The 27,963-nt window shown below is 37.2% G+C and overlaps 3 protein-coding genes across 10 annotated transcripts in view; 2 read left to right on the forward strand and 1 right to left on the reverse strand.

Moving 5' to 3' along the window:
- The window catches only part of sfmbt1 (Scm like with four mbt domains 1), a 28,766-nt gene extending 22,264 nt beyond the window's left edge, over nucleotides 1-6,502 (forward strand). For all 4 annotated transcript variants that reach the window (XM_084100310.1, XM_084100313.1, XM_084100312.1 and 1 more), the window contains exons 18-21: nucleotides 1,229-1,407; nucleotides 1,955-2,179; nucleotides 4,333-4,461; nucleotides 5,102-6,502. In XM_084100310.1, coding sequence (XP_083956436.1) covers nucleotides 1,229-1,407; nucleotides 1,955-2,179; nucleotides 4,333-4,461; nucleotides 5,102-5,242 — 674 coding nt within the window. In that variant the 3' untranslated portion in view covers nucleotides 5,243-6,502. The remainder of the gene's footprint in view (nucleotides 1-1,228; nucleotides 1,408-1,954; nucleotides 2,180-4,332; nucleotides 4,462-5,101) is intronic.
- Nucleotides 6,503-7,432: 930 nt separating this feature from the next.
- On the forward strand, nucleotides 7,433-27,794 carry LOC311074183 (store-operated calcium entry regulator STIMATE-like). 3 transcript variants are annotated; one of them, XM_084100574.1, is made up of 10 exons: nucleotides 7,433-8,374; nucleotides 13,050-13,098; nucleotides 13,291-13,386; nucleotides 13,524-13,645; nucleotides 14,584-14,696; nucleotides 15,675-15,752; nucleotides 16,847-16,996; nucleotides 18,117-18,227; nucleotides 25,159-25,279; nucleotides 27,496-27,794. In XM_084100574.1, the coding sequence occupies exons 1-10, from the start codon at nucleotides 8,203-8,205 to the stop codon at nucleotides 27,600-27,602; spliced, it is 1,119 nt and encodes a 372-aa protein (XP_083956700.1). In that variant the 5' UTR covers nucleotides 7,433-8,202; the 3' UTR covers nucleotides 27,603-27,794. The 3 variants fall into 3 exon arrangements, with proteins under 3 accessions (XP_083956700.1, XP_083956698.1, XP_083956699.1); XM_084100572.1 differs by lacking the exons at nucleotides 25,159-25,279; nucleotides 27,496-27,794 and having other exon boundaries at nucleotides 18,093-19,905; XM_084100573.1 differs by lacking the exons at nucleotides 7,433-8,374; nucleotides 13,050-13,098; nucleotides 13,291-13,386; ... (3 more) ...; nucleotides 16,847-16,996; nucleotides 18,117-18,227 and adding an exon at nucleotides 24,939-25,049.
- Nucleotides 17,260-26,368, reverse strand: LOC311074184 (uncharacterized protein). Of its 3 annotated transcripts, none has more exons than XM_084100575.1 (4): nucleotides 25,931-26,368; nucleotides 20,730-20,832; nucleotides 20,435-20,639; nucleotides 17,260-18,192 (listed from the first exon to the last, which is right to left on the reverse strand). In XM_084100575.1, exons 1-4 carry the CDS (start codon nucleotides 26,234-26,236, stop codon nucleotides 18,150-18,152), a joined length of 657 nt encoding a protein of 218 aa, XP_083956701.1. In that variant the 5' UTR covers nucleotides 26,237-26,368; the 3' UTR covers nucleotides 17,260-18,149. The 3 variants fall into 3 exon arrangements, with proteins under 3 accessions (XP_083956701.1, XP_083956702.1, XP_083956703.1); XM_084100576.1 differs by lacking the exon at nucleotides 25,931-26,368 and adding an exon at nucleotides 21,843-22,203; XM_084100577.1 differs by lacking the exon at nucleotides 25,931-26,368 and adding an exon at nucleotides 21,325-21,706.
- Nucleotides 27,795-27,963: the final 169 nt, after the last annotated feature.

Below are 27,963 nucleotides of genomic sequence, written 5' to 3' on the forward strand. Positions count from 1 at the left end.
ATAAACACTAACATTTAAATAATATATTATTTTTGTTCACATTACAGCAATGAGAGTCATTGTGTTTTTGTTTTGTTTGTGTTGTTTTTGCATGAGAAAAAATTTGTGTTTATATAAAATATAATTTCTTATTTCTTTCTTTTGATTTTGGGATAAAATATGACCTGACGTTTTTTTTTTTTTTTTACAAGTTTTGTGGAATTCAACCATATACAGTAGTACAAGTCAAAAGTTTGGAAACATTCCGTTTTTTATATTTTTGAAAGAAGTCTCTAATGCTTATCAAGGCTGCGTTTATTTGATCAAAAATACAGAAAAAAAACAGTAATATTGTGAAATATTATTACAACTTAAAATAATAGTTTTCTATTTGAATATACTTTAAAAAATAATTTATTCCTGTGATGCAAAACTGAATTTTCAGCATCATTACTCCAGTCTTCAGTGTCACATGTGACATCCAGTCTATCACATGATCCTTTAGAAATCATTCTAATATTCTGATTTATTATGAGTGTTGGAAACAGTTCTGCTGCCTAATATATTTGATGAATAAAAGGTTAAAAAGAACTGCATTTATTCAAAATAAACATTTTCTAATAATATAAATATTCTTTACTATCACTTTTTATCAATTTAACACATCCTTGCTGAATAAAAGTATTGATTTATTTAAAAAAAAAAAAAAAATACTGACCCCAAATTACTGACCAGTCGTGTATATTGTTACAAAAGATTTCTATTTTTAAAAAATTTGCTTCTTTTTTTTATTTTTATTTTTATTATTTTTTTACTTTTTATTCATCAAAGTATCCTAAAAAAGTATCACAGGTTATGAAAAAATATTAAGCAGCAGAACTGTTTCCAACTTTGATAATGAATCATCATATTAGAATGATTTCTAAAGGATCATGTGATAGACTGGAGTAATGATCCTGAAAATTCAGCTTTGCATCACAGAAATAAATGATAATTTAAAGTATAATAAATTGAAAACCAAGTATTTTAAATTGTAATAATATATCACAATATTACATTTTTTTTCTGTATTTTTGATCAAATAAATGCAGGCTTGATGAGCAGAAGAAACTTCTTTCAAAAACATTAAAATAGTAATGTTTCCAAACTTTTGACCTGTACTGTAAATCATTTAAGTTAAATGATAGTATAAAATAGTATTACTTGCTGTTTAAGTTGCTTTGTGAATCTAACAATACCTGTTTTATAGCATATTACTATGGGAAGAAGAAGAGCAGGCGTGTGGGCCGACCTCCCGGCGGACACTCCAACTTAGAGGGAGGTGTGAAGAGACGAGGCAGGAGGAGGAAGAGGAGGAAGCAGCTCTTCGTCCACAAAAAGAGGCGTTCTTCTGCTTCAGTCGACAACACTCCGGCAGGTTCCCCTCAGGTAACAAGAGCTACACGGTTGCAGAAGTCTGAAACCACTGGTGAAAATACTTCTATTTTGCATTTTGTTTTTTGAATACAAATGTTCCCATTTCTAAACATCATCACCATAGAAATGTGTGAATTTTAGAATTGTTTACATGCTCAACATCAGAGCTTTGATTAGTGACCTATAAATAGTGCAGAATCGCATCCATTTCTTTTTCATTTTACGTCATAATGCTTTAGAATCTTTAACCCAGATTTTCAATCTAGTCTCGTCTAGTCTAGATTTTTGGACCACACTGAATACAAAATAAAATAAAACCATCTTCCTCCATCTGTTTTAATGTGGTCATTAGAATGTGAAATGCACAATCTGTTGAAACATTTGCTCAGAGTAAATGTCATTTCCATTAAGATTCAACACAAGAGCAGAATTCAGATGTTCTACCACCACAGCATCAAAGTGATCATCTCGGTTGATAATATTAAATCTATGTAGGCTAGCATCATGTATGTTGCAGTATGTCTACAATGTGTACTAATGTCACTGTCTGGCATCACAGGGCAGTGGTGATGAGGAAGATCTGGATGAGGATGACTCTCTAAGTGAAGATACAGGCTCTGAGATGCAAGACGAGCTGATGGATGACTCCGAATACTCTGAGAAGAAGTCGCAGCCCGCCACTCCCTCCCCCTCCCCTCCAGAAACCCCCCGTCCCACGCGCAAACGGCGCAAAGCTCGCTCGCCTTCCTGCTCGGATGATGAGAACAGACCTCCTTCACCCAAGGTAACACTGCGGCAGTCTATAAATATTGGATGATGATGTAATCATTTATATGTTTTTCAGTGAGCAGTGATTCTCATCCAGGGTTCCGGGGCCCACTTGGGGGCCTCAGCACACTTCCAAGGGAGTTGAAGGATGGCTTAAATTATTTAAAGTCGAACTACATATGCTTTATGCTTTAAAATTAAGACAACTAAAATATATATTAATATTAAAGGCTGAAATCATATTTTTTACGGTAATTTGTTCTCTCAACAACTGTCATTTTTATTTGTGGACCAGGAACTGCCACTGTACTGGAAAACACAGATATATGAGGGAATTTTGGGGTTTCCAGACCTGTAAAAGTTATGGAAAATCAATAAAAAATTAAAAAGTCTAGAAAAGTTTTATAATGAATATAATTTATTTTAATGTCAAGCTCTAAAATATTTTATTAGATATAAATTATGAGCAAAGAAAATAAAAACTCTAGTCACAATATACAAATATTTTATATTTATTAAATATTTAAATACATTTAAATTGCCACTCAAAATGAGTAGCTTTGTCATTACAGCAGAAGTACTAGAAATATTGTGTTATTTATAATTATTTTACTTAATCATTTGAATGAAATAGCATTATTATAAATATAATTTATAATATTTTTAAAAATATTTAAATTTCCACTCAAACTGAGCAGCTTTGTCTTTGACAATGATGAGCTTTGACAATTCTAGCCACGTTATACTGATTTGCTTCCTCATTTAATTCAGTGAAATAGTGGCCATGATTTACTTAAAATGAGAGAATGAATTGGTGCAATGTGGCCACTAATTAATAAGTTGTTGGAATTCTTAATTTGTGGCCAGGATATCTTTTTTCATAGGGCTGGACCCGAATATTTGTTTGGTGGGTTGGTATTCGATTTTCAATTTTGGGATTCGAATATTCGGGTTATTATTTTTTCCGCACACCTGGCATCCCCCTTGAAACGGTTCTCATTCGCCCTTGAAAATGTTTACACTATGAAATCTGGTGAAATACAATACTCTTTTTTACAATTATCTTATATAGCTTAGCCGTTTTTAATAGGATGGACAGTTGAAGGAACCCAACCTCGTTATATAATAAATATATTTGCTTCTTCTTAGCCTACTAAAGTGTTCCCTGCAACTGGAGTATTCTCTGTCTAGAGCACACAACTGCATGAGCTTGTATTTTGGCTTAAGCTGCATTGCTTTGACATTGTGGAAAATAGAATAATAGAAACATAATGTATTAGCCTTTTTACCCGTTATTTAGGGCTGTGCTGGTGAACTTGACAACCACATCACTGTGACTGAGTAGCACCGGCGGTGATCCGCCAGAACACGTTTTGTGCGTCAATGCTGGTTAACTGTTTTACATGAATATTATGACACGAGTGACGCACAAAGCTTTGTTTACAAAATAAACAATAGGTTAGCAATTAAATGTTACATCGCAGCCATGGAAACATTTGGATTCATGACGAATGAGAGAGTTGTGCGTGAGCCCATAAATTTAAGCTTTGTCAGCTTTGTATTTTGCGATTATCAGCGAATTTAACAATATTCCATTAGTTATTCCACTGGACGTGGAATCTTGTTTCTTTTCCCAAATCTTCACTCACGTCAGCGCAGAGCGGTAGGCTTAGGCTAAATCATGCGTCTTTGTGTGGAAATATAAAACGATTTTATTTTTAAATATTTAACTTTATTATATTATTTAAGTTACTATTATTTATACAGTGCTTTACAGGCTTTAGTGTGTTGTTTCTTCATTGACGGAAGTGCTCAAATAAATAGGCATGTCTGTTATGAAATGGATGTTTGAGCCTCGTTTATTATTACGTTTTTTATTTCCCTCCGAAGTATGATTACTACCGAAGCTTCGAAGCTCAAAAAATGGTATTAGGACCAGCCCTGATGTCATGTGCGGAACTTTGTAGGTTTGAATAATTGGAAATATCATGTGGCCCTTCAAATATCATCTTTGACAATGAAGAGCTTCAAAGTCAGAAAGGTTAAGAAATGCTGGTTTACAGTATATAAAATCAATATTTTTAATGTTTAGGAAAATTACTGTCTAAGTGTGGTATTATGTACTGATTGTATATGATAACTGACTGATTTGCTGTGTCTCTTCTGAAGAGTCCACGTACTGAAGCTCCTCAGAAGCTGTGTCTGGACAGCAGTCCACTGGAATGGAGTGTCACGGATGTTGTGCGATTCATCAGGACCACTGATTGCGCTCCGCTGGCACGCATCTTTATGGATCAAGTAATTGAACACACATTAACATCCAATCACAAGTGGTCAGATCAGATAAATCGCTGTTTATACCTATTAGTAATCTCCTGTGCCCACCTATGTGCAGCAGAAAATAGTAAATGTTAGGACTTTTATTTCCTCTTAAAGCTGCTGCATTTCATGCCAAAAATGAAACCTCTTGTCTTAGAGTAATGGTTGATTGACAGGAGAGAAGACTGCCTTTCATTGTTGTCCGGGAAGCACCCGGTTTAGTGTCGGCTCTTTGTGCGAAGCACACGTGACAGATAAATATCGTGGCCATTAATTAATAATTTGCTTCATTTTAGATCAATTGTGGCCATGATGTTGTATGTCTAATTTTGTCTCCTCATTTTAATTCAGTGAAATAGTGGCCATGATTTACCTAAAATGAGAGAACAAATTAGTGCAATAGTGAATTCTTAATTTGTGGCCAGGATTTTTTTTTTTTCACGTCGGTTTGTAGGTTTGAATAATTGGATCGCAAAACGCTTTGGGCCACATCTAGACCTAAAACAGATGTAAATACATTGCATAGATTAAACTACATCTTTTGCTTCACATGCTTATGAGTCTTCATTTAGGATCCTACATCTGTATATTATTCAACTCTTTTTCATTTACCTTCCAGGAAATTGACGGTCAGGCGCTGCTTCTGTTGAACCTTCCCACTGTACAGGAGTGTATGGACCTGAAGCTGGGCCCTGCCATCAAGCTGTGCCATCACATCGAGCGGGTCAAGCTGGCATTTTACCAACAGTTTGCCAGCTGAGGGTGACCTTCTGTAGAGAAGAGTAGGGCATTTGACATTTTAGGTGACTTTCCTAATATGTGCGATCTTCCTTTTGCTCTATGGATCATAGAACCTTTAAAATCACTTAGCGCTTTAGACGCCTCCTGTACCGTTAGTTCTTCAGCAGGCGCAGTTGAGATTAACTACTGGAGGGGCGTTTTTCAACAGGGTCAATCTGGTACTTTTACAGCTGGGCTCTCCATCTCAAAATAAGCCTGGACTAGTGTTTAGTTTGATCTTTTTCTCTTTTTATTAAAGATCTGGGTTGGAGGAACTGTGTCTGCAACAGTAAGCGAAGCTCTTTACTTGTTTTAAAAAAAAAAAACTTTATTAACTGTAGAGCGGATGACAATGCAATTACCTTAAGCACAAAAAAATAAATAAATTGCCCATGTACTGTAAGTGGTATGCAAACTTGTACATACGGGAGTGTTAATGTAAATACTGTAAATAACCAGATGTTAATTTTAGTGGGACTGCTTTAATGTCCCCATTTCGGTTTGGTTTTCTATAACAGCTTGGGAATTACACTAACACAACAGTGCAAAAGATGAGGCGTGATATATGCCTGATGCTGCCATTTTGGTGTCTGTAAATACTAATAAGAATTTGCTCATCCTAATGATGCATTGTTAAATAAAAGTGCAAAGTAATAAAAAGTAATGAGGTGTTGGTTAAGACGTAAGCACACAAATACTTCAGGTTATGTCACTGACTGTGATGGGGAAAATATGAATTGTGGCAAATCCAGGGTCTATCAACAACACCAAATTGAAAAGAGTCTTGTATTCTTACAAACCTGTCTGCTTGTAAAAGTAATTTTTTTAATATCAAGTAAAATGCAGGATCTGTGTTTAAATGCAAATACTGCATTCAATAATTTCAGGGGCCTCTATGTTGTAATGGTCTAAATAACTGGTTTGGTCTTGCATTGCAAAGCTATACCCCTACACAACCAGATAGAATCATTTGATTTATTATCTGTGGATTGTATTTGAATTGGTAATGAGATATGCAACAGTCTCCCTTTCCTTGATTTAACAGTCCATTTCCCTTCTTTGAGTATTTGTGCTGGAATGAGAAAGATGAATTTGGAACCTCGTCTTGCCACATTCCGTTTTGTTCATTTCCTGTTTTTCACCCGTTTAATTAAAGGTTGTTGAATTAATATTGCTTTACTTTCGATTATATGTTGGTGGAAAATGTTATTTAAAAGAGAATAAAATGAACAGAATCTTGCCTTTGGTTTCTTTTTCAGGGGGCAAATTTAAAGAAGGTGGATGGGGTCTTAAAAAAAATAAATGTAAGAGTTCTATGCCTTTATGGACCATTAACATTTAGGTAAATGTTGCATTATAATTATATGGTCTCTCTTGTGTATACTACCGTTTAAACGCTTGGGGTCGGTAAGATTGTTATTAAGTTTTTTTTTAAAGAAGTCTCCTATGCTCACTAAGGTGGCATTTATTTGATTAAAAATACAGTAAAAATAGTAATATTATGAAATAGTATTGCAATTTAAAGTAACTGTTTTCTATTTTAATATATTTTAAAATGTAATTTATTCATGTGATGCAAAGTTGAATTTTTCAGCATCATTACTCCAGTCTTCAGTGTCGCATGATATTTCAGAAATCATTCTGATAGGCTGCTCAATAAAAAATTTGAAAACAGTTGTGCTGCATAATATTTTTTGTGTAAACTGAAAAAAAAAAAAAAAATCAGGATTCTTTGATTAATAGAAAGTTAAAAAGAACAGCAAATTTGACATTTCTATTTATAATGTGTAACATTATAAATGTCTTTACTGTCCCTTTTGATCAATTTAATGCATCCTTGCTAAATAAGTGTCAATTTTTTAATGGTAGTGTATTTATATATTATAAAAGGGAATTTTCTTCAAATAGCACTTAAAGAAATATGCACTTATTATTAATTGTAACAACTAGACTCCTCAACTTCTCTGATATTTAATATATATTAAATTGTACTACTTTATTGTTTGAAACTTCCAATTGATTAAATAGGTTCCATAAATGAATTTCACAATTTAAATACATTGATTTTGTCGGTCAGTAAATTATTTCTAAGATTTATTTTAGAATTTCATGAACTGCACCTGCTGCGATCTTTTAAAACTACATATCCCATCATGCTCTAGTGCGACGTGACACAGTGATGACGCTAGATTGTCGCGTAAATGAGTGGAAACGGCACCTGAATACATTGGGAAAGGAAGTGTCGTTCCTTTACGGTTAACATATTTTTACCAAATACGTATGTGAGTAGTTTGGACGCCGAGCTTTCTGAATCTGAGCAGATTCACAATCAACTCTTCTCCTGAAAGCAGCGGTGGAAGGATTTTCCTCAGACGGTTTGCTAGCAAGACCGCCTGACCGGACTCTCGCTATAAAACAGCAGAACTTCCCAATCAGCCGCTTATTATTTTGCGTTTCTAAACCACTTATAACGGCAAGTGAAGTTTTAAACGGCTTATTTCTTGACTTAATTTAATCGTAACCGTCTAGCTGCTTTAATTTAACCGTAAAGCCACGGTATTGTGATCTGGCAGCTAACTGCACGCGCTCTTTAATAATCTAACCGATAAATGTCTCCATGACAACGTGTATTGTAGCACTAAGCATCAGCGTTAACTTACACATCTGAGTCTGTAGCATGTTTGCTCGATGCTAAAGAGGATGTTTGTACAGCAGAGGCTGCTGACAGATATTAGGTAGCTCACAGCTGGATGACGACGCATCGAGGTCCAGTATGAAACACGATACATCTGCGCTTCAGTAACCGCGACTGGAGGCTCATAAGAGAGCCTTCATTATGTGTGATAGCTGTGTCATCGTCCTGTCGATCACCTCCACTATCCGAGACTGAGATTTTGTGGCTTTTTGAAACACTCGTCGTGATTCAGTGAGTGTTGCGCAATGGCGGGTGTTGGGGTCAGTTTGCTTTCGCCGGGTCAGCTGCCTTCTGCATCCTCCAACTCCTCACCCTCTGATCCTAATGCACGGGGCTGCTCCAACGGGGACTTCATGAACACCTTCGGCATCTTCCTGCAGGGCCTGCTGGGAGTGGTGGCATTTAGCACACTTATGTGTAAGTCTTCATGAAATGGAAATTCATTGTCTCTTATCTATTTTCTGAATGCATGTTGTAGACAGTGTTGGCTGTCTAACTAACTTAACATTGAAAAAGTAAAGTAAGGGATTACTCTTATTTTTTTCTGTTATTTAGTGACTTTTGATGCATTAAACACTGTTTAGACTATAGAACAATTCTAGTGGATTTAAACATCTACGTCTAATGTTAAAATGTATGTTTTTTTTATTTAACCGTCTCTCTTTAAATACTTTGGTCAGTAATTTATGCAATTTAATATTATTTATTGGAAAGAATCAAAAGAGTATCATTTCTATTTTCGTATTGTTCAATTGGTTGAGGTTGATATGGGATTTAGAAGGTAATAAGTAATTCAATAATTTTTAGAGCGAGTAATTACAGTAATCTAATCACACTGTTGAATATAGTTCGTTTTAGAGTAACTGGTTGTTGTTTCTATTGTGAACAATTAATTCTTGATTCCATCAATCAATTACTGATGGACGAAACCAAGCCATACATTTGTTCTTGTTCGAGCAGCCATTTTTTTTCTCGAATATAAGTCATAATAGGGAAGAAATCATAACTTCTGTTTCAGGCTGAGCTTAAACCAGAGTTGGTCTTGCTTAAAGGGGTGGTTGAATATGATTTCACTTTTCTAACTTTAGTTAGTGAGTAATGTTGCTGTTTGAGCATAAACAACATCAGCAAAGTTACAATGCTCAAAGAAGCTTTTAAAGAAATGGCTTTTTAAGGACTACAACAAAGGGCTGGTATAGGGACTACACGACATTCCTCCAGGGTTAGTGACATTACCAACCCTAGAATTGACATAAACCCCGCCCCTGAACACGATTTATAGATTATCAAGACAGAATATGCTAATCAATGACTAGAAGATAAATGCACATAAGCTACATAAATTCATCAACTAACCATTCAGAAATGTCCTGTTGCATTCTACATGTTGTCACTTCTTCTTGAGTCTCTCCATCATTGTCTGAATCCAATTTGAACATAAAAGGCTTTGAAAAGTTTTTGAAATTTTCAGTGCATGTCTGTGTGAGTGCAAGCTGTTGAAGCTCCGCCCTCTGTGCCGGGAGCAGCAGCTCATTTGCCTTTAAAGGAACAGACACAAAACGGTGCGTTTTTGCTCACCCTCAAAAAGTGACAACTTTAACATGCTATATACAAATATCTGTGGGGTGTTTGAGCTAAAACTTCACATACACACTCTTGGGACATCAAAGACTTATTTGACATCTTGTGAAAAGGGCATTATACCACCCCTTTAAACCTTCCTCTGCAAGCTCATATTCATCTGCCTCCACTGAATGCAACACCCATGTCTTAAAATATCCAATGAACACTTTTTACACACTGTGATAACACATTTATTAACATCATAAATCTAATGTATATATATATATATATATATATATATATATATATATATATATATATATATATATAATATATATATAATATATATATATATACAGTGAGGAAAATAAGTATTTGAACACCCTGCTATTTTGCAAGTTCTCCCACTTGGAAATCATGGAGGGGTCTGAAATTGTCATCGTAGGTGCATGTCCACTGTGAGAGACATAATCAAAAAAAAAAAAATCCAGAAATCACAATGTATGATTTAACTATTTATTTGTATGATACAGCTGCAAATAAGTATTTGAACACCTGTCTATCAGCTAGAATTCTGACCCTCAAAGACCTGTTAGTCTGCCTTTAAAATGTCCACCTCCACTCCATTTATTATCCTAAATTAGATGCACCTGTTTGAGGTCGTTAGCTGCATAAAGACACCTGTCCACCCCATACAATCAGTAAGAATCCAACTACTAACATGGCCAAGACCAAAGAGCTGTCCAAAGACACTAGAGACAAAATTGTACACCTCCACAAGGCTGGAAAGGGCTACGGGGAAATTGCCAAGCAGCTTGGTGAAAAAAGGTCCACTGTTGGAGCAATCATTAGAAAATGGAAGAAGCTAAACATGACTGTCAATCTCCCTCGGACTGGGGCTCCATGCAAGATCTCACCTCGTGGGGTCTCAGTGATCCTAAGAAAGGTGAGAAATCAGCCCAGAACTACACGGGAGGAGCTGGTCAATGACCTGAAAAGAGCTGGGACCACCGTTTCCAAGGTTACTGTTGGTAATACACTAAGACGTCATGGTTTGAAATCATGCATGGCACGGAAGGTTCCCCTGCTTAAACCAGCACATGTCAAGGCCCGTCTTAAGTTTGCCAATGACCATTTGGATGATCCAGAGGAGTCATGGGAGAAAGTCATGTGGTCAGATGAGACCAAAATAGAACTTTTTGGTCATAATTCCACTAACCGTGTTTGGAGGAAGAAGAATGATGAGTACCATCCCAAGAACACCATCCCTACTGTGAAGCATGGGGGTGGTAGCATCATGCTTTGGGGGTGTTTTTCTGCACATGGGACAGGGCGACTGCACTGTATTAAGGAGAGGATGACCGGGGCCATGTATTGCGAGATTTTGGGGAACAACCTCCTTCCCTCAGTTAGAGCATTGAAGATGGGTCGAGGCTGGGTCTTCCAACATGACAATGACCCAAAGCACACAGCCAGGATAACCAAGGAGTGGCTCTGTAAGAAGCATATCAAGGTTCTGGCGTGGCCTAGCCAGTCTCCAGACCTAAACCCAATAGAGAATCTTTGGAGGGAGCTCAAACTCTGTGTTTCTCAGCGACAGCCCAGAAACCTGACTGATCTAGAGAAGATCTGTGTGGAGGAGTGGGCCAAAATCCCTCCTGCAGTGTGTGCAAACCTGGTGAAAAACTACAGGAAACGTTTGACCTCTGTAATTGCAAACAAAGGCTACTGTACCAAATATTAACATTGATTTTCTCAGGTGTTCAAATACTTATTTGCAGCTGTATCATACAAATAAATAGTTAAAAAATCATACATTGTGATTTCTGGATTTTTTTTTTTTTTAGATTGTCTCTCACAGTGGACATGCACCTACGATGACAATTTCAGACCCCTCCATGATTTCTAAGTGGGAGAACTTGCAAAATAGCAGGGTGTTCAAATACTTATTTTCCTCACTGTGTATATATGTATATATATATGTATGTATTTTATTATTATTCATGTACATTTATAAACACAATAGCTAGGCTATATGTTTTGTTTTATGACCTTGGTCGTAAATTACAACAAAAAAAACAAGTTCATGGAGGTGTGTGAGCGTTTCTAATACACCGGCTGAGGGAGCGATTGCAAATTTGACATCTTTCTCTCTTCTGACCATGACCAATATATTCAATTTCTCAATGTTTTTTCCCCTTTTGGGAATTCATAGAAATACTATCGTGGATTATTTTTCTTTTGCTATTGCAAAAGGGAATGCAAAAATTAATTCACATTCACATTCACTCGCAAGTTTACCCAACTTCTGAGCACCCGGTAAATATAGGATAAGTCCTCGTCCTGCATTTTTTCTTTTCTGATAATCTGTTACACTCGGATGTACATTGTAGTATCGAAGAAAAGACCTGTTTCTTCAAAGATCTGTTTCTTCCATCAATTCAGGTTGACTCATTGAAGACTTGAGGGTTTGGTCCTAGAAGCAGGCATGTCATTGAGTCATGCAATGCTGTCACAGTGATTTATTAAAGCACAATTACAGCCAGGGTTCATAAACCCCATATTGGATTTTCTTTGGCTTCTGATTGGCTAATAATTTGCATAAAACACTCAAACCATCTCCTAACCTTTCATTTACAGCAGCAAACATAGAATTACTGGATTTCATCCATAAAATTTCATTAAATGTGACTGCACCTTTAGAGTTAGAGAGATTTATAAAACTATTTACAGTTATGGTTCTTAATTTGAAGGGACCTTAATAACTCAATAGACAATAGCAATCCAGTAGAATGGGGTAAATAAGAAAAATATGAGATGTGTGAAATTTTAAGTTGTGTGTCAACTACTCAGTGGTTATGTGAGTTGCAATTGTAAAGAGTTGGAGATTGTGTTCAGGGGACACGCAGTTAATAGCTATACACAAACAAACAGCCATTGTGTGAAACAGGCTGTCCTTTATTTGAGTGAACCATTGAGTCACGTTTGGCAGCTAGGGTGGCTGCACTAGTGGTTTCCACCTCTCAAAAAAGCAGCAATTCTCACCTCTTCTTTAAAAGCAACATTGCAAGCGATTACATTTATTTTGATCTTTATTACTGTCCTCTCTGACGCCGCTCATGATGCTATGTTTTTGTTGTCAGTCTGTCTATTTAAAAATCAGTTCATACACCTCTTCTATGATGAGCTTGATTTTAAAATCCTAATTCCTTTAATTGAAATTTGATTGCCATAATCTTTTATTGTTTCTTAAAAGAAAACCTCCTTTATTTGCACATTGTTTCTTTTACAGTTTGTTTTTGCATGTGAGTGTAGGAAGCTCTTTAAACCCGTGATGAAGCAGTTCCTCATTCATCTCTTCCCCTTTTGAAATGTTAATGTTGTGTATCATTTATTGACCTGTGTCTTTATAGCACTATATCAGAGAGCCAGCAAAGAGTTTTTAGCATCAGCACTACTCTCACAGATGTTATTGATCACCACATTCTTCCTGCAACCAGTTTTGAAAGCTTCTGTTTCCTCTCCACAGTGAAACGCTTCAGGGAGCCCAAGCACGAACGGAGACCCTGGAGAATCTGGTAAACCGCCATTTTGTGTCATTAGCAAGCACTAGATACTTAAAAACATGCATGGTTAATGCTGCACTCCACTGACCTGAAATTCGTCTAGCGGCCCTCTATGTAGCCCTGCGTTCCCCTCGTGACTTAACGGTGAGTTCTAACCAGGTCTCCTTCCTCTCACCGCCCCCTCCTCCCCTTCACCTCTCTCAGGTTTCTGGACACCTCCAAACAGGCCATAGGGATGCTGTTCATTCACTTTGCCAATGTCTACCTGTCTGACCTCACAGAGGAGGACCCATGTTCACTGTGAGTCTGTGTTTGCATCGTTGTCAATGTTTCCCCCCACACATCATTGTACTTCCCGCAGTGTTTTGTGTCTGTGATTTTTACATATTTATAATCTGCTGTGCTCAGCAACCCAACTCCCTGTGTTGATTCCATAGATACCTGATCAACTTCCTGTTGGATGCGACACTAGGCATGCTGGTGATCTATGGCGGCGTGAAGGCCGTTAGCGCTGTGGTTGAATGGAGACAGTGGGATTCACTGCGTTTTGGAGAATATGGTATGAACCTTAACATCAATTGTTTGGAGTAAATTAAAAGTCCAGTAGGAACTCTGAATTGATTATGGACCAGACACTTCCACTGATCTTCTTTGTTAACGTGGCCTCATATAAAGAGGATGGAAAATTTGAGTCCGTCCTTTTATTCCTAAGCATTGTCTGATTTGTGTTCAGTGAATGAAATTAATTTGAACTTATGATAGAAATCTTGTCCTTCACAGACTATAATGGCTGTCTGAAACCAAACAATCAGTCTAATCAATGACTTAACAGGCAGTGGTTTTGTAAACTTGTTTTAGACCATCTTTCGAGGCACTGTAATCTCATGCAATGATCTTGAACTAATTTAGATGAGCTTTAGAGGAAACCGAGCTCTATTGAGGACTGAAATGCTGATTTGTTGGTTGAAAATTGTATAAATTAAATAATATTTTCAATCAACCAATTTCAACACCATTTTCTTGTTTCGACCAACAACTGAACTGCACATACAGGGTTGCGCAGTGAGATACATTTATAATGATTTATGAAGAAATTCACGTTTTAAAGCAGTGATTCTCAACTTTTCACTCCAAGGCCCCCCATTGCCCAAACAATATTCAAAGTCCCTGTGACTTTCTAGTTTTTGTGATTTACTGGTTTGTACCTGATAAGGATTTTTTTTACTCACAATTTCTACATGATAAAATATTTTTGCCTTGGCTTAACTAGAAAAATGTACGTTCATTATTAAAATGCCCCGATCTTTTTCAAAGTCTAGAAATCACTCTGTCAAATTTAGGCTTCCTCAATTATCCAGCTTTTTCAAGGCAATGGGAATCCTAGCTCTTTAAAGAAAAAACAAAGTTGTTAAATCATTTTACTGTAAGTTTGCTGGGATCCACTGATTGAGAACCAGTGTTTTAAAGTGCTGTTCTATTTGTAATGTTTGCATGTAGGTGAGCCAGTTCAGTGCAGCGCCTGGGCAGGTCAGTGTGCTCTCTACATCCTCATCATGATGTTTGAGAAGGTCATGATCATGCTGGTCCTTCTCATCCCACAATGGAAGAAGGTCAGTCAGGTGTCCAATATTAATAGATGTTGAGTTGTGGTTTATGTTCTGAACTTTCTGACATCTGAAGAAAATGTATTATCATCATGTATCTTTATAGTGCTGATTTATTAACTTGCAGTTAAATGAATATTCCACCCAAAAATGTAATCATTGTAATTAAAGGGTTAGTTCACCCAAAAATAAAAATTCTGTCAGTAATTACTCACCCTCATGTTGTTCCAACCGCGTAAGACCTTCGTTCATCTTCGGAACACAAATTAAGATATTTTTGATGAAATCTGAGTGCTGGATCACTCCTCCATAGGCTGCTAGGTGACCGAAACTTGCTGGCCCAGAAAAGTTATTAAAGAGATCGTTAATATAGTCCAAGTGACTACAGTGTACAGACTACAGAATACTTTTTGTGCGCAAAAACAAACAAAAATAACGACTTTATTCCACTATTCATTTCCTTCTCTCTGGGCCTCTAGTTGGTTCACGTAGTGTTTTTGCGCTGCGCGTCTGTGTTACACGTCACCACGTAGGCTCACTATTGGCCGACGCTGGTCATGTGTGTGATGCGTGTTGACGTGCAACACAGACGCGCAGCGCAAAAACACTACGTGAACCAACTAGAGGCCCAGAGAGAAGGAAATGAATAGTGGAATAAAGTCGTTATTTTTGTTTGTTTTTGCGCACAAAAAGTATTTTCGTCGCTTAATATACTTAAGATTGAGCCACTGGAGTCACTTGGACTATATTAACGATCTCTTTAATAACTTTTCTGGGCCAGCAAGTTTCGGTCACCTAGCAGCCTATGGAGGAGTGATTCAGCACTCAGATTTCATCAAAAATATCTTAATTTGTGTTCCGAAGATGAACGAAGGTCTTACGCGGTTGGAACAACATGGGGGTGAGTAATTACTGACAGAATTTTCATTTTTGGGTGAACTAACCCTTTAAATGATTTGATTGGTGTTTGTGTGTGTTGGACAGCTGGCTACACTCAACCCCATAACGAACCCTCATTTGGAGCTAGCTATCGTCATGCTAATCGTCCCGTTTTTCGTGAATGTAAGTGACAATCACCCTTTATGTTTCACTACTGTTTAAAAGTTGTTGTTTTAAGTTTCGTATGCTCACCAAGGCTGCATTGTCACATGATCCTTCAGAAATCAATCTGATTTGCTGCTCAAGATACATATTATAAGTGATGGAAAGAGTTTTTTTGTGGAAACTGTTGCATTTTTCAGGATTCTTTAGTAAATAGAAAGTTCAAAAGAACTGCATTATTTGAAATAGAAATCTTTTGTAACATTTATAAATCAAGCCGTAGTGTTAGTTCTGGCAGGTCACGTCAGTCGCATAAGCTGACCCACTTCTACCTATAGGAATACGACGCCTATCACACCATCCCTATACAAGGCCCATTCAGTATTATCGGCAGCTTTATCGCATTGCTCTGGAGCTCCCAGCTCCACCTCTCGTCAGTCAGGACTGGCCTTCTAATATTCCTCTTTGAATCAGACTCATTTTTCATGAATTATGTTGAACATTAATGATATCTGCAATACATTTATGTTGGTTCTGTTCTGTTTACCCTAAGGGGGGTTATTGCTGCTCTGCCAGCTCTTATCCATGCTAGGCTGCATGGATGGGCAGAGAGTTCTAGCCCAGAACAGAACCAGGTTACACTTTTTTTCTAAGGTGACAGTTACATTAATATTATTTAAGTACAATTATCTACATGTACTTACTATAGAGTTAGGTTTAGGGTTAATTAATTGTAATTATGCATAATTTACTTTTATTACTGTAGTAAGTACATATAATAAGTCACCTTAAAATAAAGCATTACCCAGAACCATACCGCCAATCCAAACTTTATGCTAATTGTCAATCATCTTTGACAGTAGTGGTCCTGACAGAAATGTCTTTACTGTCACTTTGATCAATTTAACACATTGCTGTTTAAACGCAAACTTTTGAATGGTAATGTCATCCAACCTTGGTAATTTTGATGATATTGTGCATTTTTAATGTAGTGTTTTATATATATTTTTACCTTGTAGGCTACTTGTCAAGCTTGCTCTAAGTCTAATAATTCATCAAATGTATGACAGGTAGTTCTGTTTTTGTTTTAACATTTGCCCTGTCTGTGTATTCAGGCTCTGATGTTCTGGGTGGTGGATAACTTCCTAATGAAGAAGAGCAGAACAAAAGCCAAACTGGAGGAGAGGGAAGCAGAAGACGACCCCCGCGGCAACAGCAAAGTGCGCTACAGAAGGGCACTGTCACACGATGACTCTGAATCAGAAGTAAGTTACTCTTGCTGAACCAATTTGAAGTGATAGCCATATAGGAGAAGGATTACTACCAGCTGTTAATTAAATAAAACTTTAATTAAATTAATTGCATAATTTGTGACATGAGCACCAGCGATCTGTTCTAAATGATTCAATCACTTTGACCCGGGCCACATTCAGAAGTTTTGTAACCGTCACATTTCTATTGGAGTTTAGATTATTTGTGTTTCAACCACAGAACAATACATACCTGCATAAGTAAATCAGAACTGATGACAAATTATAAAGTTTTATTCACGGAATGTATAAAACTGTCAAAACAATCAAAGTTAGAACATGGGAGATCTGACACTATTGCTGCTTCTCAAATATCTTTGAATGACAGCATTCATATTTTGGGTTTCCCCTGACCTAGTGCCAAATTCAAAATCATCCCTCTTCCTGTTCTAGATGGGACATTCCCTTTTTCCCCTAGTATATTTGCATATGACTCTTCCCCAACACTTCATACCTGAAGATAACAGTAACCATGGGAAGTCAGCAAGTTTACAATCTAATGAAGCAGGTGTGCCTTTAAAAATGAGTTACACAGACCACAAAACATCCAGTAATGAACTCTGGGAACACTTGATTTTCCAAGGAAGACCGATTACCTTCGTAATTTAGAGGATTTTGTTTGGAGGATGAACAGAACTCCATATATGTGGTTTCCTGATATGTTCTTGCTACTAATATTTCGATTAGTTCTGTTATTGACCTAATAACATTTCCTCAATACAGCAACTTTTCAACTTGCTTCCCGTCAGTGTTGATAGATTTGACACAAGGCAAGTCAGAGTAGGAAACCTGACAGTGAGAACAGTCACTTGAGTGTGGCATTTCCATCCACACACCATGTAGGTGTCAAATATAAATTCATTGACATCTGTCATGTGACCGTAGTCCATATTTCTCACTTGTAAAGGGATGAGCAGCTCAGTCAGAAATTGAAAATGTTACCAATTTTACATATTCAGGTTTGCAAGAAGTATTCCACTTTTTTGGATAAAATGTCATCACCTGCTTTCTTAAAAAAAAAAAGATGATTAGTTGAACTGTCTTTGTTTAGCACTCTTCCTCTTGTGCTGGTCAGATCCTGTTCTCCGCAGATGATGAAATGGAGGATTCAGATGGTGACGACGATGTACGAAGAATCACAGGGCTCAAGCCTGTTAAGAAAAAGAAGCATCGTCTTGGTATTCCAGTTTGAGTTCAAATCAGTTCGGACTTGAGGCCTCCCTCGTTCCCATGACCCCAACTCATTTCCCAGAGCATAGATCAGCAAGTGAGGGGCATGATGACTAACTCGGCCTATGAATTGTAGGGTAACGGACCCAGGCTCCAGTAAACACATGGACCCTCCCGACATTACCAGAAAGATTTTTGCTACCCTATGCCATAGATGATCATGAGGGTTTTGGACCAGTCTATTGGAGATGATCGGACCATAATATTTTCAATCAGTTTTTTTTTTTTTTTTCACATTTATAATTCTGCTTAAACATCATGTGGATATACAACATCTCATATCTGTCTAACATTTGAAGTGATAAAAACCAGCCTAAACCTATACAAATAACATGTTGATGTTCTGCTGAGATAAGTACCTTTAACCATATGCATGTGATTGATCACACTGACTTGGATAAACTGTTCAAGGTCACTCATAGTCGGTTCCTAAATGTGTTTGTGAGCGTAGCTGCGACAGTTTTGTGCACGTCAGCTGTGTGGAAATTGTGCTGATAAATGTTACAGAAAACCATTCGTCAGCAGTGTTATGAGCTGGTATTATAATACAGTTGGTACGGTCTTTCAATGTCTGTTTTTATCCATTAGGCAGCAGCCAAAATGACAAGGTACGAAAATCCAGAGGAAGCCGTTTCATTCCCCTAGTCTGATGGCTTGTCTTACTGTTTGGCTTTTGAGAGTATCTGTCTCAATTCAGTGTGTTGCTGTGTTTTTTCTGCCATTAATGTTTTCCCTGTATTTATTTGTTTTGGGTTTTTTCTGTGGCCTATTAAAGGGACAGTTCACCCAAACATTTATTTACTTGCCCACATGAAAAGTCACACATCTTTGACAGAATGTAAGGGTGACTAATCTATGACGATTTTCATTTTTGGGTGAACTGTCCTTTTACATTTTTGCTACTTATTGCAGGGTAGATGCTATGTTGCAGGATGTAACCTCTTGCAGTTTGGTGTTACATTGTGGTCTCTTTGTATGCGGTATTACGCTTCTTTTTTTTTTGTCTTTAACCATTGACCTCTATTTAATATTTACCAGTCAAACACTAAACCACTGTGTCTTTCTTCCAAATACTTTCTCATCCACCCTCACACTTTTCTGCTCTATAGAACATTTGATTTGATTTCAATACTAAAGCACAGATATTTGGAGAATGGTGATTTGCATTATGCATTCTGCTAAATGTTGCAGATTATTTGTAATCTTTAATGTGAAAGGGAAGATTGTCTGTAGGTTTAGAGTGGGAGTGAATGAAATTGGGAGTACAGGACCAATTATCTTATTGCTTGTATTGTTTAACTGACATTTAATGGACCAAGTTTTTGGGAGTACCATATTTGCACAGTATGGGTTTGTTTTACAGGGATGAATTGAAACCTGGCTTTCTGGTCAGGCCTGCTGGATGAACATGCTTACTGATAAGGATTTTGACTAGGTGGAAATGTAACTGCCATTCCCTCTCCGGGTTCGATTCTGACTATTGTTAAAAGAGTGAGCTTGATTAGAGTTGGAACAAAATGAAACACATTGGATGTGGAGAGGGGTTAAGTACTAAACTATATTAGATGATTTAGAATTACTGACAAATTATGAATTTGTGTATGCTTTTTCAATAAACATTGTCAGAACAGCAATTTGTATTTGTTATTCTATGATCTGTAACTTTTCTTAAAGTTTTTTTTTGGACATTTTGATCCCTTGCAAAAGAATGCTTCCTGACCAGGAATTGAGCTCAATCCATTGCAGTGAGAAGGCTTAATCCTAACTTTTAGGAAACATAAAATACACTCATGCATGGTAATTTAGAGAATTTTAAATGGCATACTTAGTGTTTAATTTAAGGCCTGTTAAAACCAAAAACAATAACTATAAAGTATAATATAATCGTGTTAGAATAGGGAAGTCTACACAATACATCTATAACAATAATAACAGAACAATTATGTAGTTGGAATTGCTCTGAGAAAGATTTTTCCTGCTGATGAACTACAAAAACATTGAGAGCCAATCAGAATTCACCTGAGCTCAAGCATGTGAAGTGGCTGACGAAGTAACTGCTGTGCTCTCGCATAATAAAGAGATTGTGCATTAGTGTGGATGCTAACATATAGCTATCATTCTTGGTGTGAACAGACCTTGAATCGTATTCTGGATTTGACTTACTTTATGTCTTCCTCCTGAATGATATCAGGCACGTGGGTATCATCTGTTGGTTCCTCTGAGCTGCATGATGTCCCCTCTGAGGAATCCTCCATGCGTGGTCTTTTAATTGGTGTTGATGTGAATGAAGATTCAGATTTGACTGGGAAGTCCTCATCGGAGCAGGACACACTAGCACAATTACTCACAAGAGGTCTGACTTGAATTGCTGATATGAAACCACACAAAAGGGAAAGCAAACTGGTGAAGCTCAACGCAAAACTTAATTCATAAGTGAACTTTCAGTTAAAAATGTTACCTTTACTTCTCCGTTTTGGCTTTTTTTGGGTGAGTACTGCTTGGACAGCCACACTCTTCAGAACCGGAGCATTACATTGGCAGCCCACCTCTCGTGTCATTGGCTGTTGGAGAGATGCAGCAGTATAGCAATAAGGCAATGCAAACATTCGTTCTAGAGCTTATCAACAGTGAACCATGGACATTTTAACTTAATATTTTACACATTTTTAAATGTTACTTGTACAACCTAGTGCAGCATTATTTGAATAAGCTACCATTGCGCTTTTGTCTATTATTGTGGTAAATCTGATTTCTTTCTTCCATGGAACATGTTAGAAGATATTTTGGTTCATATAATGGAAGTCAATGGTAACCAAAGCTGTTTGGTTTTCAACATTCTTCAAAATACCCTCTTTTGTGTTCAGTCATACAGGTTTGGAACCTCACGAGGGAGAGTAAACAATGAAAGAAACCCCATTTTGGGTGAACTGTCGCTTTAAAGAACAAAACGAACGTGGTTGGTCGTTCTACATGTCAGTCAGACTGCCACTTCCGGTCTAAGTGGGCGGTTCTTCGATCGAACAAAAGGAGATTGACCAGGAATATCTCCTTACCTTCACACTCGGTGTTGGACCAACGGTGTATATCGTCGGGATAGCCGTATCTATCAAGTTCAGATAGTCGGCGAAGCCCATTTGGTACTGCTGTAAATTTTTGAAGCATATTGGGGCAAAATGGCTCGCACACAAACGTGAGCTCTCCGATATTCCTCCTTCCTCAAAATGCAAAAATTCAAGCCAACGGGCTCGCAACCAGGGTAGTTTGGGGAAAGGGAATAATGTATTGTGCGGATAACAACCTAACACGCACCTTTTCACCATATCTGTCGCTAGCTATGCTCGCTCACTGAAATCCGACGCTTTTAGTGACGCGAACAGGTTCTTTTCAGCTGTTCGTTTCAAAGAATCGGTTCGAAAGATCTGGTTCAAAAGACTCCCTTGCGTCATGACGTTTATACGTCACTCACTCAGCAGAGCAGGCAAGAAAGGTCGTTTCAGAGACGGAGAGCTTGATGATCACATTTTGATACTAATGTCATGCCCCAGAAGCTTCTGAAGAAAACAATACTTACTCGTGCGGGAGGGGAAGGGCCTACAGTGTACAGAGTGGGAACGGCAGTGTCTGCTAATGTAAGGTAGCACGTTATCCCTGCAGTAACCATCCCCAAATTGGTGAAGGATTCATCAGAGAAATGCCTGTCACAGAGTCGCGAGCTGGCACAAATAGCCCCCTCTTCGAAATGTACAAACTCCAGCCACTTCTTTCGTAACCAGTTTGTGGTTGGGAAACAAAATAATGTCCGTGCGTTAGAACAGCCAAATACACACCGACGAACCATGATTAGGGAAGAGAAGCGAGATAATTTAGTGGGAGGGACATTCCCTTTCTAGAGAGCATCTGAATGGACAAAAACATGTGTAGTGCTGGATGACTCATCAATATCTTGGTCCGTTTTCCTGGAAGAGGAAAATGCCTTTTTTTTTTTTTTAAATAAAGTCTTTTATGTCACTTTGGATTTTTGCATCCTTGCTGATTATATATATAACGTTTAAATTATGGTGTATAATTATACACTTTGTAAAATGTCATGTATAATGTGATGTTATGGAGTGTACAACATGTACAACGACAGTAATAGAATGCTGACTGTGTGAACTTGTGCTGACTTTACGTGTTGACTCAGAGCTATCCTCTTTGATTGGATTCAGTAACCAGACAGTGTATCGCAAAAAAAAAAAAAAAAAAAAAAGGACGAAAAGCCACACTTATTTTAATTCCAAAGGGTCTATGGAAATAACTTTTACTGTACCTTCTGATCACAGTGCAAAAAAGTGATGTTCTTCCTCAGTATGTGTCTTGTTTTCCAGTGCAATTGTCTAAAGATTCTTAAATCAAGATGCAAGATCCAAGGACTAATGGCCCATGTGGATGAGTACTGATCCAATTTAAGTGGTTATAGCCGGTGCTGGGTAGTAACTGATTACATGTAATCAGATTCCAAAAATTAGGTACTTGTAATTAGATTAATTTAAAAATACTTGTAATCAGACTAGTTAACAAGTTAAGCGTTTTATTTTGATACATTTTAAAATAAAATTATTTTAACTGAACATTTTTATGATTTAATTACTTAATAGCTTTTCATTAAATCACAAACCTCTGCAGTTCCTTCACAAACCCCAGTCTGGGAAATCCTGATTTAATATTTAATGCACTTCATGTTTTTGATAAAGAATAAAATAGCCTATATTTTCTTTCTCTGTGTATTTTTATATCAATATGGCACAAGATTATCCTATTCAATTCAATGTGTTAAAAGAGTTTGGTCAAAAGTAATCTAAAAGTAACCAAACAGTAGTCTCAATATATTACCTTAAATATGTAATGGATCACATTACTAACTACAATTTTTGTCATGTAATCTTGAATCAGTAACGGCCCACAATTTGTAAGTAATCTACCCAGCACTGTTTATAGCAAAGTCCATCTTGAATCTGCACTGAAAGTTAGGGTTTAATGAAATGGGTAACAGCAACATGGGTTTCAAAATGGGCAACTGACTTTAAAAAAAAAAATATATTTTTTTTTTTAACAAATTAGAATGGCAGATAAAGTTTTTAGATAACCATACAAATTTGATTTGCTATTTTGGTACCACTTTTTTCCAGGGTCGATATTGTCCCCACCACTTTTTGAAACATTTCAAGGCACGGATGTACCCAATACAAAGCAAACATCTCCAATTGACTATAAAAGTATTAATTTCGTTCGTTTGTGTTAAATAAGAGGCGATATGGTGCTGGAATGCGTTTTTGAAATCTTGTTGAGCTTTCATAGCCACTGTTCTCTCATTGCTGCGGAGACTATTTGTTCTGGTGAAATCACAAAACGCACACAAATGTGTCCCAGCTCTTGATATACAATCACTGATGAACACATTTGGTTTTAATGAGAAAAAAAAAATACTAGGGCGGATCAGAACCCAGAACCTCTGACACATTTAACAAATATTCTTTCACCAGACCATTAGAACACACGAACATCATATGCAGATCTATGTATTTTTTTTCACTGACAAAGACTCTCAGGACAAAATATAGACTAGTAGATGTTGGATGAAACGCTCAAAATAAAGATGACATGAGTTCTGTGATTTATTTGAACTCAAATTGATTTCTGGACATTGTAATGTTTTTTGTGTGTGCATTTGTTATTGTACATTTCTGATATAAACAACCCTGTTGGCACAGCCATGTTTTATTAAGTATCTGAGTAATATTAGAGGATCTGAGACTGTTAGAACATCCACCAAAGATGATGCATACCAATTTCCATATTGTTAAGAAGCTATAATTATTTTTTAGTTGTAGTGTGGAAACTGGTATGAAACTGGGTGTGCATCCTCAGAATGTCAATGTAAATTCAGCTTTGCCATAACAGGAATCAATTACAATTTAAGATATATCCAAATAGAAAATGTTTTAATCATTATTGTAATAATATTTCACAATGTTACTGTTTTTACAGTATTTCTGATCAAATAAATGCAGCTATGGTGGTAAGCATAAGAGACTTCTTTCAAAAACATTAAATACTTTTTGACCCCAACCATTTTAAAAATAGTGTAGATTCACAAAGGCCGAATTGAAAACTGTTACTGAAGATCTATTTTTATTGGCGCACACATAGCGATGGACCGACTCATTCACAAAGGCAGAGTCTGACTCACCACCCCAGAAAAGTGTGTAATGATTTGGTTATACAATCTCTGTGCCATGTTAACATCTCCATCATCATGCACATTTATCACAACCAGCAAGGTTTGTTTTGTTTTTTATTCTAATTATTAAGCAATAATGATGAATTATATTGGTTATTGCTATGAAACAATTTGGTTTAGATTGACTTATAGGGTTAACAGTATCAGCTATGTCAAAAATTCTTTGTCAAAAATTCTTTGAAAAAAAAAACCTTTTTCTCACAATTACAACTTGCTTTGATTTTAACTTGTAGCAACAAAATATATTTAAACATATGATACATCAGTGAAGCAGGGATAGGAGGAGGTTGTTTTGTCTGTAATGTGTTCAGCTGTTCATAGTAGTCATCCTGAGAAAGAGGCTTTCTGACACTGACTGTTGAGCTAAAAATATATAATGATAAGAAGGGGGGATGGGGGCACACTGACCTGGTAACAAGGGTATAAAAGAGCCAGGACAAAAAGACAAAGTACACAACTTGTCCAGAAACCAGACCGCAACCATACAGAATGTCTCAGGTATGAAGACGTCTTTAATCTGTGTTTAGATTAGAAATGAAGTATGTGTAACAATGTAAGCTCTAAGTACTGCAGACGTTTCTCTTTTTAAAAATGATATTTCTATCAGCCAGAGGTTAAGAAGAAGAAGCGTCCAGTTGTAAAAGAGGAGGATCTGAAAGGAGCCCGCAGTAAACTGGGGCTGAAAGGAGAGGTCAAGAGCAAGACATATGAGGTTATGGTCGAGTGTGGTAAGTTTAACGTCATCTCTATCGAGTTTTGACTGTAAATAATAAACAAACTAGCTGTTATTGATTAGATTAGGGACAGTCTTTTTTGTGTACAAAGAGTACAAAATCTCAAAGCCTTGCTTAATAACTTCGCAGCTCACAGTCGGTCTGTATTAAAAGGTTTATATGTTATCGTTAAAAATAAATTTCCTTGTGGAGAAAATTAATTGAGTATTTACTTCCGGAATCCGACTGTTGCACACTATTGTGATTTGTTTGGCACTTCTCGGCCACCGTACTACAACGTCAGACACGTGATTAGCTTTTGGCTTGACTATGTTATCAAACAGCTAATAATGTGTTGCTAATGTTACACAAACATTGTTCCGGTTCGCCATATAAGAGTCAGACAACCATCAATCATCATCCTAAAAATCATCATCCTTAGAAATGCTTTGAATATCATATAAAGTCTGTGGAGAAAGGCATAATAGTTCATCGTCATAATATCGTAATACAAAACACTAGGTGCACTTTTTTTTACAGTCTATGGGTGCACTACGTTACAAAAATGGAAAGCGCATTTTGAATACACACCACTGCAACATCTATTTTTGGCATGATAACACTGGCTAAATCATTTAGCATAAAACACAAGAAAAAGAAACTTACTGGTGCATGTTGCTTCGTGCCGTCTCTGCTCCCAGAGTAAATTGATGGAACCGCGTTGGGCTTTAATATAAGTTTACTAGCAAAACCCAACTTGGTCATGATAAAATTTTCAAAACAGTTCTCTGGAAAATGCCTGCTGCAAACATAGATCCTCGATGGAAGTTTAGCAGGGACGTTACAGTTATTCCCAATAAACTGCACCCATTTAGATCGAAGTTTCTGATCATTTGGTAACACATGAAGGCTCACCATTTGCCCTTTCTGAGCTTTGCATCCAACAACAGAACATGTGTCAGCCATCAACATGAAAATATTGAAAAATATCAACAGAAAGATATAACCTGGCTTCTTTTGAGACCCTCCTTCTTCCCAGCAGTTAATAAGCCCCGCCCCGCACGTTGACGTGATTTTCACTACAGCCTACAGAGGATCTTTTAAAGGAACATGCCGACTTTTTGGGACTCTCTCTCATTCACCGTGTCCCCCAGAGTTAGATAATCCCATACATGCCCTTCTCATTTCCGTACGTGCCGTAACTCTGTCTGACGCACCCACCGCTAGCCTAGCTTAGCACAAATACTGGATGTAAACAGCTCCAGCTAGCATATTGCTCCCAATAAGTGACAAAATAACGCCAACATTTTCCTATTTACATGTTGTGATTTGTATAACTTAGTCACAGCGTGTACAAATAACAAGGTCACATGAGACACAGCCACCTTCTAATCATAGATCATTTAGTCATCAAAAACATAATTGAATACAAAAGTTACCGCAGCCTCGGGTGATCCACTTTCTCCTGTCTGTACTATCGATGGGATGGCCGTATCCTTCAGCACACGTTTCATGGTCCGTGTGGCAAATTCCATTTTTGGAAAATAATCGTCCTCTGTGAAATGTTCTGAGCAAACACGATGGCACTTGATGATGGCTACAGGTGTGTTTGGGTCTATATCCAGAGCAAGTAGCCATAGATTCATCAGGTCAGCGTTTTTGGTAGGAATTCTATGAAACATCATGGTATTACCTGGTCTCCCTTGTTTATTGTCGCAGCTCTTTACAATACAGCGAACACCCATGATTGTAAACTATATATTTACTGTCTAATAATTGCTGCGAACTCTCTCTGCTCCTCACCACGGGGCTTCTCATGTGCTGCGAGCAAATCACTCCGCCCAAGTAGCAGTGCTTCGCCTTCTGATAATATAGTTCCCAGTATGTATAGGGTTAGAAGATGGCTGTCTCATGTGACCTTGTTATTTGTACACGCTGTGACTATACAAATCACAACATGTAAATAGGAAAATGTTAGCGTTATTTTGTCACTTATTGGGAGCAGTATGCTAGCTGGAGCTGTTTACCTCCAGTATTTGTGCTAAGCTAGGCTAGCGGTGGGTGCGTCAGGCAGAGTTACAGTACGCATGGGGATGAGAAGGATATGTATGGACTATCTAACTCTGGGGGATACGGTGAATAAGCTAAAGTCCCAAAAAGTCGGCTCGGCAATAACCCTGATGTTATGTAATGCATACTTAAGTAAACGAATGTATTTGTATGTTGTGTAGAGCGCATGGGGAAGGTGGCGCCGTCTGTTTTCAGTGGAGTGCGGTCTGGCGGAGAGACAGCGCTCGAGAAACCCAATCCTCCATCAGGAAGCGTGTTTGGCAACTGAGTGCTGAATGGACGAATGGTCTGAGAGCGCATTCACATCATGAATAATGTGGATATTGATGTTGCAAGTATTGCTGTATGTTTTTTTTTTTACTGTTTGATGTTGTTATATGTTACTCTCAAAATGCACTTGAAGCATTTTATGTGCTAGTTTCTAGCGTCATGTTTTCTATATAAACATTTCTTAAAAGTATCACTGAGTCACCCAGTATGATTTCTCTGTCATGCCGTTTATGACCAAGTCTGTCATTTCAAACAATGAGAGCAAATATTACATCACACATAGTGGTTTAATAAAAATATTTGCTTCCTGTGCAAATTTGGGGAAGGAGGGTGGAGTACAAATTAAAATAGATGCTCAT

Source organism: Abramis brama, assembly GCF_963993115.1.
Source record: "Abramis brama genome assembly, chromosome: 23".
NCBI classification, from domain to species: Eukaryota; Metazoa; Chordata; class Actinopteri; order Cypriniformes; family Leuciscidae; genus Abramis; species Abramis brama.